At 33.6% G+C, this 11803-nt stretch overlaps 1 protein-coding gene across 3 annotated transcripts; it reads left to right on the top strand.

The window, feature by feature from the left end:
* The first annotated feature begins 497 nt into the window (after positions 1-497).
* On the top strand, positions 498-9244 carry LOC133283982 (E3 ubiquitin-protein ligase RGLG4-like). 3 transcript variants are annotated; one of them, XM_061480917.1, is made up of 11 exons: positions 498-818; positions 5666-5750; positions 5968-6108; positions 6200-6313; positions 6897-6994; positions 7070-7149; positions 7320-7425; positions 7521-7648; positions 7836-7959; positions 8729-8785; positions 8877-9244. In XM_061480917.1, the coding sequence occupies exons 1-11, from the start codon at positions 507-509 to the stop codon at positions 8961-8963; spliced, it is 1332 nt and encodes a 443-aa protein (XP_061336901.1). In that variant the 5' UTR covers positions 498-506; the 3' UTR covers positions 8964-9244. The 3 variants fall into 3 exon arrangements, with proteins under 3 accessions (XP_061336901.1, XP_061336900.1, XP_061336902.1); XM_061480916.1 differs by having other exon boundaries at positions 7836-7962; XM_061480918.1 differs by lacking the exon at positions 498-818 and having other exon boundaries at positions 5730-5750; positions 5942-6108; positions 7836-7962.
* The last annotated feature ends 2559 nt before the right edge of the window (positions 9245-11803 follow it).

Genomic DNA, 11803 nt, shown 5'->3' with positions numbered 1-11803 from the left:
TTATATCAAATTGCTTTTATAGTACACATGAAATACAAAATAAAAAACATGCTTTATCAAACTGATGTACTTTCCTATTTTTATCCTTCTCTCTTATTTTATTCTCTTTATCCGATTGTGTGCCCCAATGAGGCCCCTATTTGTATTTTATGCGTTTCAGCCTCTCACAAGCAAGGCTTTATATATAAATAAAGCTTAAACTCCAGCTGAAAGGTTACTTTCGTTTTAGCATTTGGTTCTTCAGCCTTTGGATTAAGCCAAGTGAAGAATACATTTTATACAAACCTGGCAAGCAAAATAAAGTGCCTAGAACGAACCTGATCCCATACAGGTTATTTTTCTTTATTCCTTTCATATCCATCACTTTTTTTTTTTTTTCACATGATTTTCTAGGAACCACCCTTGCACCTTCTTTTGCATTTCCTTTCACATTACATTTTTTTTTTTCTAACTATAAAGTCACAGATATATCTCTTTCAATTTTGGACAACCTAGTTGAAGATGCCATGGGCAACCTCTTTGGTAAAAATAAAAAGCGTGACAATCAAAATTCCAGAAGAATCTCCTCCACCACAAGTAGTGTATCATCCCAAATCCCAACTCATCAGGAACATCATCATCATCATCTGCTACCGCCATATCCACCACCACGGTCACAACCACCGCCGCCACCGCCACTAGCACGAGCGCAATCTATGTCTAAGAAACCAAGTTTTAGGACACATAATTCAGGACAGAGCTCAGCAGTCAGGGAAAAAACAAAGCAACCTGCCAAGAAGTATGCTTTGATTGTTGATAACTTCACTACCCTTGAACAGGTATGCTTCTCTTCCTTTCATTAACAAATTAAGAATATGTATGTATGAGTTTCCCTTTACTTCTCCTACTCTTGTTGGCTCATTCTCTTTGAGATTTCTTTTTTTAACTTTGTTTTTTATGTTCAAAGTGTGCATATAATGGGATTTGCATATGTTTTGGTAAGATAGTTAACTCTTTTTTGGTATATGGATTTTGTATTTTGTCTCCCATATTCTGATTTTTAAAACTTCGCTGGTAATATATATACAATTTTAAAAATTTCTATTCATGTGTTTACTAAGAACATTAATTTAAAGGGTAATATCAGTCTTATGTTACATGAGAGTAGTTCTCTCATGTTATAGAGAGAGTTTAAGTGAAGCTCAATATTAAAAAACAAAAAAGAAAAAGAAAAAAAGAAGGGGTGCAATTTTCGAAGAGAGAGAAAATGAGATAACTATCTCATGTAAAATGATAGTAGTATTTCCCTAATTTAAAACCCAAGTAAGGATAACAAGACAGAAAAACTAACACCCAAGAGCAATTGCAAGGTTAAATTCCTTTAATGTTAATTAGAGATTTCGTTTGTGTCTTAAAAATATAGAAAGTAATATCAAAAGAATCTTCCCTAATATAAATTTAATTGCATTCGAACTGGATTAATGGATTTAATTGGATAAAACAAAAATACAAGTATCTAAAAAGAACACTCAATCAGCCAAGAAAGACGGACACAGTTGACTAAAGATTGAGTTCATGCTTCATAAAGGATCACAAAAGCGTGAGTTCAATTGACACCGATTTATTTGAGGATCTTGTTAGTAATGCAATCTATAAATAAAAAAATAAAAAAATTTGGTAATGATTTATAAATAAATTTTACTGCTTTACAGAAATTCTCAAAAAGATTGAGGAATCCATCTTAATTATAATAGAATAAAAATATCTAACCTCAGTTAAACTTACTTTTTAGGGGAAAAATAAATCTCGATGATTCAAGTAACATAAAGTCGAGCACTTATAGCGTGTAGTTGCAGCATTTCCCAATGTGTTAGGAATGTTCTAGGTCAGTAGTCATTTAAATATTTCCGTTCAAATGTCACTCGTCATTTTCCTTTTTTTTTTTTATGCATAATGTCACTCGTCATTTTCCACCTCGACATTTGATTGAGGAGAAATTTTTTGAATACTAAAGAAATATAATTGATAAAAAAATGGTTGGAAGTCAGTTTGGTAGGAAAATGTAAAAAAAATTATTTGGTTAAAAAAGAATTTACCGGACAAATTAGGTAAGATTTATAAAATTTATGTTTAGTTTGAGGTAAAATATAGATAGAGAAATAACTTCAAATTACAAAATAACCCTTGTAGCAAACATTATTGTCTAAAAGAAGAGGGTATTTTTGCATCCACATGTGTCCTCTTTCTCCCATTAGCCTAGACAACTTGAAAATACCATATTAGAAGAGGTATTTTCAACAGTATTTTTTCCCCCAATTTTTCACACAAAAGTAGATGACTAGACAAAATGGAAGCATAGCTAAATTTTTTTAAAACTTCAACCAAACAAGGAAGTCCAAAAATGACACATTAAAATGCATGGCTAACTTCTAAGAAACCTTCAACCAAACCCCCTCTAAAATTGTCTTCTTGGAATTTGTTTCATAATAAATATATGGAAGTCTAGCCCCATGCTTCACGAGAGCATCTTACATGGTTGTTGTTTGCGACAATTTAATAAGAGGTTTTAATTTGTCCTTTAACATGACATCAACAAATTTCTTATACACATGATATTTTGTAGGACTCGTACTTTTTTAAAAAAAAAAACTAAGGTACGCAAAATAAATTTCTATAACATTATACAATCACTTTTCTTATAACATAACTTTTATAAAACTCTTTTTTTTTTTTTTTTGGTAAACAAATATAAAACCCATTTAATAATACCTACTCCATATTTAATTTTGATAAATTTTTTTGCACAGTTTTTAGTTGTAAATTATTTTCAATATAAAATAAATTAATCTGTATATACATGTATTATAATTAATTTATGGGGTTTGCATTTATCATTTAACATGACCACACAAAATTTCCTACACACACAACATTTTGTGGGACCCGCATGTTTTGAAGAAGAAAAAAATCATGGCACTCAAAACTAATCTCTATAACATAACACAATTATTTTTCCTGCAACATAACTCTTATAAAACCCTTAGTTTATTTGAGTAATATTTGTGACAAGAGTATATGATGTGACAATTTAAGCAATGTTTTAAAATTCGAACTGAACACTGAAATTATGATTCAATAAGTCAAAATTGGAGATGGAATTGAACAGCATAATAATAGGAGATAATTGCATCGAAGACATAATTAGTTCATACATAAATTGGAATTTTTTACTACAAAAAAAAAAAATTACTACCAATTCATTATTTATCTAATCAACGTAGATCAGAAAGAGAAAAAATATTGAAAAATTTATGAAAAGATAGAAAATACCGATTCAATAATAATTAGATACATAATGGGTTGATAATGATTTTTTGGTAATAAAAATATATCCTGTAATATAAGTAGTTGAGTCTGTCAATGAACTCAGCATTGTTATATTTTTTTATTCAAATAAAAAATACATTTGAGGTTAAGAACGTGACTTTAATTGTAAATAATTTTTTTTTGGTTTTAACAATTATAAAATTTTAAGCTTTGATTGATTATTTGACGCTAGCTTAGATTATCACAACAATTGGAAATTTTCGAATTCGGCAAAATAAATTTAACTGAGGTCAAAAAAAATTTCTTGTACGGGCGAGGTCAATCAAGTCAAACTTATAAGAATTGTTTTATTCGTTAATAGATAATCATTGCCTATTCATTAATGAGCTTTGCATTTCTCATTTAACATAAGGTTAAAAAAATTCTTACACATACATATTTCAAATGGGTCCTACAATAAACAAAAAATAAAAAATAAAAAAAAATATTACTTGCAAAACGATCTCTAACTAACATGAGAAAACAATTCTCCTATTAAAGGAGAAAGTGTTTTCCCAAATAGGGAAAAAGAATAACAATATTGTAGAAAAGTTGTTAAGTTATGTTATAGAGATACGGATTGTGGGACCTACACTTATGTTAAGTTATGTAAATAATGTTGCAATTAATAAATAATGATCTATTGGTTATGAAAAAGAAGTGGGTTAATAAAGGAAAGAGAAGAGGGAAGTTGAAGAGGTGTGTGAGTTTTTAACAAAGTCCCACATTGGACAAATAGTAGGAAGTGAGAGAGTTTATAAACTCCCACCTCACTCTCCTAGATTGGCCCTTTGGGTCACTACACATTTTGTGGAGGGGGAGGAGCTAGGTGGGCTTGGGTTCACCACGCGCCGGCTCGGATCGGTTCGGATGTGTGTAATAAAAATAATTTTTTAATATTTTGTCCAAAAATTTATTCGTTGCTTCCCTCCAAATTTCGAACCCAAACGTCTCTACCCGCCGATTTTTTGAGCAATTTTGAACCAAACCAGTTCTTCCCTTTCGTGAACCGGTCATCGGTTGTGTCTGCTCCCCGAACCAGTCACCGGTTGTACCTGTTCGTCGGAACGGTCACTGTTCGCCACCGTCAGACACGGCGGTTCGCCGCCGACGACTGTTCATCGTGACCGGTCAGTGTCTATAAATAGACACTGACACCTTCAGAAATTTATCGGTTTTTTCTGCACTGAAACTCTGCCGGTTTTTTTCTTCTCTTCCTCTTGCAATTGTTGTGTTCGTTTGGGCTGTTGATTGGTAGTGCCACCATTCTTCAGACGAAATCCGTTCTATCCTGGGAGACAAGTGTCCATCAACCTTTGGCATCTGTGAGGGGGCAAATTGTCTTAAGGAGACATGTTCTGTGGGCTCGGATTTTAATTCCTCTTATGTTAAATCATTATGTCTGTTTCATCATTTGACAAGTAAATCTGTTCTTATTTTATTTATAATTGCACAGTGATAATTCTGATCATCTACCTCCTCTGCTCTATACATGGGTTCAAATCTATTAGTGATATAATATCACCTACTGTCTTTAATAACAAATAACAATTTTATTTAAAATCTTAAGGTGTAGAGTGAAGGTTTTTAATAATTTTTATATTTCTTTAACAAGCCCCTTATACAAGAGTTCATTGGACTTGACGGGTGGATCTGTGCTAAGAAACTCCACAATATTTAAGGAAGCGACTATGATCGAACTCGTGACAACACCATGTAAAACAACCATCTAACCTAAAAGCTCAAGTCATTAAGTGAAGACCGATCAATGAATTTTTATATTATATATTTTTAACACATCCCCTCACACAAGAATCTTTTGACCTTGAAGTGTGAATATAACACAGACTTTTTTTTTTTTTGGGTTCAATCTTGTGTTGTCTTATATTATATCTCTTTAACAAATAACTAATAAGTAATTTGTATACATTTTTAGATACTATTTTCAAAAAACGCCTAAAGGCCTATTAGGCTTTAAACCTGTGTAATAAAGCATTTAGATTCCTCCTAATAATCTTAGTTGAAGCATATCTTGAAAGTGTTTGGATAGAAGAAGACTTGTGTTTGGGAACTATGTAAAAGTTCAACTAAGAGGGAAAAAGAAGAAGAGAAAAACATTGTGTATCCATATCAATAATCATCTCCTATTGGAACATTCCTTACAATGACAATGATTCTTCCAATCACGGCTAGATGAACTCTGATATTTTTTCCCCCACTAAGCAAATCGGAGTTCTAAACATAGTAGTAATCAATATATTGTAATCTATTGGCAATGTGCATTTCTTGAATTTTTCATTGTACTTTTTTCCTTATACAGGTTACAGCGGCCTTGAGGAAAGAAGGTTTAGAATCATCAAATCTGATCCTTGGAATTGATTTCACAAAGAGCAATGAATGGACTGGTAAGTTTGTAGTATTTCAACAAAATTTAACCGAGTGATTTCATGGTCCATTGCAACCTATATAAGATGCCATGAATAGCTAAAGTTGGCCATAGATGGTTTCTGGCTTGACTGTAAAATATGGGTTCTGGTTATAAATTTTTTTTTTTTTTTTTTTTGAATGATTTCTTTCTGACTGTTAATCTATGAAGTCAATGCATCCATGTTTTTATTAAAGGCAAAATCTCATTCAATAATAGAAGCTTGCATGCGATCGGAGATACTCCTAACCCTTATGAGAAGGCTATATCTATCATTGGCAAGACTTTGGCTCCCTTTGATGATGACAACTTGATTCCATGTTTTGGCTTTGGTGATGGTAAGGCCTAATACTTCAAGCAGAATATCCACAAAAGAAAGTTAATAGTTTCTCCAATTTAACATCTGGCTCAACTTTTATCATTACACAGCTACCACCCATGATCAAGAAGTGTTCAGCTTTCACAGTGATCATTCACCTTGCCATGGCTTTGAGGAAGTTCTGTCTTGCTACCAAAAAATAGTTCCAAACTTGAAACTTTCAGGTCATTTTTTCATCTTTACTTTTTTATATAGTGTTGTTCATATTGCAATCAATGTGTTCAATATGTTGTAGGGATGTGCAAATAAACCAAATTGAATAGTGAACTAATCCTAACTGAATAAAAAAAAACCATATTTTCTTTGAACTGATTCAAGAACCGAACTGGTTTTCAAAAACGATTTGGTTTAAGAACCAAATCACTTTACCAATTCGGTTCGGTTCGGGCTAAAAACTGAACTAAACCAAACCATACGCATTCTTAGGAGCATAAAACAATTGAATATACCAAATTGAACCGCAAACCAAATTAAATTGCACCATATTTTTTTGAATCGGTTTAAAACTAAACTATTTTCTCCGAACCGGTTCAAGTGCTAAACCACTTTTTAAAACTGGTTTGGTTCGCCTAAATCGAACCACATTTCCGGTCGGGTATGAAAAAACAAAACGAACTGAACCATGCATGCCCCTAATATACTGTAATCTTTAGATGAATACTGCTTTTTGTTGAAAAACATCTATGCATGCTTGTAGTCTTTTGCTTAAGATTCATGGCTGAAGGAATAATTGCATTTTGTTTGAAGGACCAACTTCTTATGCTCCGGTAATTGAGGCTGCAATAGACATAGTTGAGAAAAGTCGTGGCCAATTCCACGTGTTAGTTCTCATTGCAGATGGACAGGTATAAAATTTTACCACTACATGTGCATATGCATGTTTCTCAAATCTTATTTATAAAAATTTGTTTGGCTTTAAGGTTACAAGAAGTGTCAACACTGAAGATGGAGAACTCAGTCCTCAAGAAGAAAAGACAATCAAGGCTATCGTTGATGCAAGGTAGATATAGCTAATTGATAATTATAGCTTGAGCAAAAACACGGAAGCTAACCTCAGCTGCAACAGAAGTATCATTGTCTTGTTCCCAATGTTTCTCTTTTTTTAATAAGAACATGCATCTGGTTAGTAACATTGATATCTATTTTGTATTTCTTAATTTCTGATACCAGTGCATACCCGCTTGCGATAGTTCTGGTTGGAGTTGGTGATGGACCTTGGGAAGACATGAAAAAGTTTGATGACAAGTTACCAGCCCGTGATTTTGACAATTTTCAGGTATAGCAACAGTATCAGAAAATTGAGTGGCATAACCTATTTGTATTCTTTTGCATCACTTTGACACATTGAAGCATATTTCCCCTGTTTTGCAGTTTGTTAATTTTACTGGCATTATGTCTAAAAACACTAGCCCCTCTGAGAAAGAAGCAGCTTTTGCTTTGGCTGCTCTCATGGAAATCCCATTCCAATATAAAGCAACCATGGAATCTGGAATACTCGGGTATGATCCTTATGCATTAGTCTAAGTTTTACTAGATGAAAATTGAAAACTGAAAAGTGAAGAGTTATAATGTACTTTGATTCATTCTGATGACATCTTTCCTTGAAACAATGGTTGTCTTTCAAGTGACTATTTGGTAGAATTTGATGGTTTATGATTAACATTTTCTACTGTCTTTGGACAACAGACGTGTAACAGGAAGAGCAAAGAGAATAGTTCCAAAACCTCCTCCTATTCCTTATTCTCGGGCTGCTCCACCAGCTCGTGTACCAAGCAATACGCCAGCATCCACAGCAGATGAGCAAAACCAAGCGGTATGTATAACTGAAACCTAGAGTGCTTCAGTAAAGTATCTCCTCTATCACTGTTTAGTATGCAGAGGGCGAGCCTTAGAATAGCGGTAAGATTATTTTTTATGATTGAAAGGTTATGGGTTCAAGTTAGGGAATTATTTTCTTTGCAAAGAAGTAAGGATAAGAGTGCGTACAATTGACCCTAGCCTCTACTCTTGGGAGAGCCTTGTACATCGAGATTTGCCCTTTTGTCCTTTATCACTGTTTAATATGTTAACCTGGGTACAAGAGAACATATAGATTTGTTTTTTTTTGGAGTACAAGTATACAGGGTAGAGAAAAACAAACCTACAACAACTATCATCTTAATAAGTATAAGAAATGCTATACAAAAATTGCTATTACTATAGCATTATTGAGGCCTTTTGATCCATTTGATCTGAAAAGGAAAATATTTTATCAGATTGATTCAAAATCCAAATATTTTATCAAAATTATGAAGTGAGATGCGTACGAGTGTATACGTTCAAGTCACGCGTGCACAAGGGAGGTGCGCAACTTGCGCATGCGCGCCTACCATGTAACATGTGCCATAAGTCGTGCAACTTTTCCATGCACGACTTGAACACTCACACCTTTATGTTACGCATTATTGATAGAACAAGATTTGATTTTTCTGTCATTATGGTGAAAAGGCCCATTATTGATGGAACAAGATTTTATTTTTCTGTCAACTTTGAAGTTGCTTGATGATTATTTTTGTGCCATAACCAATGGAATTATGTAGGTCTGCCCTATTTGTCTGACCAATGGAAAGGATTTGGCCTTTGGATGTGGGCACATGGTGAGCTAGCCTCATTAACTTCATTGTCTCATTTCCCTTAGTGTTGTTAGTTTTTATTGTTGTTAACTTTTAATAATATTTTGGAACGCAGACTTGCAGAGATTGTGGATCCAGGTTAACTAACTGTCCCATATGCAGAGAGAGGATCACCAGTCGTCTCAGGGTGTACAGTGGGTGATTGTAGAAAAAGATCATCCTATGGTTCTTAAAAGATAGACATTGATTTGTTGTAAAAAATATAGCTCGTGTCTCTCGGGATGTTTTATGAGTGTTAAAATGTGAAGATGAATTTGTGCAAGTTTCTGTATATTGGGCTCATGTCGTTGATGCGTTTGAAGTTGTATATTACTATATTTCAATCAGTAGCTGTCTGTACTATATTTTAATCACTCTGCTTTTAGAAGTTAAACTGATATTTAAACATTTTTCCTTTGGTCCCCACTCCCCACACAAAAGCAAACGAGAAAAAATATATTGAGAACCAGAGTTATTATTTTGTTACACTATATCTAATAAAGGAGGTGCAAGATTAGTTTTGGGAAAAGGAGGGTGGGTAAGCTAAATTGAAATAAAGTGGCCTTAATATTGGTTTGTCTTTGGATAAACCAATCTCCATAGAAACTTAGCAAGGCTCTAATGAAAATGTTGTTTTAAAAGTGAATAAGTAAGGATTTTAATTTCAACTTATTGAAATTTAAGAGTAGATATACATTTACTTAGTTTATAGAAGAGACAAGTTCACTCTAAATGAACTTTGTCAAGTACTAATTTAATTGAGACTCATCCTAATGGAGGTAAGGAAGATTTAATATTTTTTTATTGAAATTCCTTTGCATGTGGTATTTGCACAATTTAATTTTTGATAAGTTATGTTTGGAACCTATGCATTTTACATAGAAGAAAACAGGAAAATTTTATAACTTCTATTAATTTTTCTTTTTTTTTTAAGTTTATTCATTTTGTCCATCTTATCGATAAATTCTTTAGTTTTGTCAATTCACTTGATAAAGATCTTAGATCCAGTTATCATCTTGGACGTAATCTTCCTCCAATATGAATTTTCAATCAAACAGTGGTTTTGTTTGTGTTATAGAGTTAATAATGATATTTCAAATGATATAGGTTTTATACCTCCCTATATGTTATATAACAAATATGAAGCATTCAAAATTCCTACTTACAAGAAATAAAACACACATATATACCTGCATATTTAACTCATAACACTGAATCAAAAAGCTGCTAAAGAGAAGGCCAAGAAAGAGTTAGTGAGAAAAGCTTACAAGATTAGGCTTATAGATAATGTGGACAATGGAGGCGCACCTGCAAGAAGAGAGAAGATAAAGACCACAGGACCAAGCCACCGAAGGAGTCCCTGTCCTCACAAAATTCTGATTCATCCTCACAAAATTCTTCTGACTCTGTGTGTCACCCAAAACAATTTAACTACAAACTTGGGCCAACCAAGACCTTTATATAATCAGAGACAAAATGAGCAAACAAGTTGGCAACACTGACCTCTAAGTAAATAGAAATACAGAGAAAAATAACTCGTTCAACTTATTCACCCAAGTAAATGCAGTTAACAATAGATTGAATTGATAAATACTAGAAAAGCCTTGTGTAGAAGAAGTCCCACAAGTTAGTATTTAGTGTGTCCATCAAGGCACAAACCTGTGTGGACAGCTAGAATAGAAGGACTAACCACATTATTTCCACTTTAAAAACTGAATACCATAATCATTGACATGAACACACAGTGAGATACAATACAACTTACTGGAATATAAGGCTTAATCATTAAAAAATGAACAACTCAGTCCCTAAAATCCTCCATCAATAGTTAAATGCAAATCAGTAAAATGATTGGATCGTGTTATGGAAAGCTCAACGAACTCCATGCCAGAAAGATTTCAAACATGTCAGAATTGACATTTCATCGAACCAAACCATAGACATGATGTTGCAGAATATAAAAGCTGACGTGGAGCAATTAGAAGCTACTGTGAACCATAACTGATATATTGCAATCAGTTCCAACAATTCCAAGAATCACGGAGAGCAGTTACAGTTTCTGTTACACATTGTATAGCTTGAGCGTGTATCATAAGCTTTATGCATTGCATGTATAAATAGGTGATGTAATTATTGGATTACACACTTTTTCAATATATGAGAATATACAGTTTTTGCATTCATAAGATGGTATCAGAGCTTCTCGAGAAGCTCTGATTCACAGCCAACCTTTCTTAACTTTTCTTCATACACTTCTTGAAGAAGTTCTTCAATGGCGAATCAAAATTTGTCTTTCGATTTCCTTACCAACTCATCACATCCATATTATCTCCATCCCAACGAAAATCCCTCACAAGCTTTAGTTTCAACACCACTCGATGGAAAGAACTACCACATGTGGTCTAGAGCTATGTCTATGGCGCTGCTGTCAAAGAATAAAACCTGTTTTATCGATGGCAGTCTTCCACCACCACCAGAAATGGATAATTCTTACAATGCATGGCAACGATGCAACACCACTGTGTTAGGTTGGATCCACCGTTCTATTTCTACATCTGTTCTTCAGTCTATCCTATGGATTGATCGTGCAAGTGATGCATGGAAAGACTTGAAGGAACGATTCTCCCAGGAAGACATGTTTAGAATCTCTGATCTGCAAGAAGATGTATATAAGCTGAGACAGGGAGATCGAACTATTGCTGACTATTTCACCAATTTGAAAGGTTTATGTGATGAACTCGATAACCTGGGGCCTTTGCCTTCGTGCAAATGTGATATCCTCTGTACTTGTCCTGCTCTTGCTGAGATTCGTACTAGAAGAGATCAAGACTACACAATTCGGTTCTTAAAAGGATTAAATGAGCAGTATGCTCATGTTCGATCTCAAGTCATGCTCCTGAATCCTCTACCTGATGTTAATAAAGTTTTTTCATTACTGTCCCAACAAGAAAGGGAATTCCATTTCAATTCCACATCAGATGAGAACTCTAAAGTTTTCTTTAA

This window comes from Gastrolobium bilobum, unplaced genomic scaffold (genome assembly GCF_033153095.1).
Source record: "Gastrolobium bilobum isolate Gb01-03AN ecotype WA unplaced genomic scaffold, APGP_CSIRO_Gbil_v1 utg79970, whole genome shotgun sequence".
In the NCBI taxonomy this organism is placed as follows: Eukaryota; Viridiplantae; Streptophyta; class Magnoliopsida; order Fabales; family Fabaceae; genus Gastrolobium; species Gastrolobium bilobum.
The sequence above is the reverse complement of the archived record's forward strand: the minus strand, read 5'-3'. Positions and strand labels throughout refer to the sequence as shown.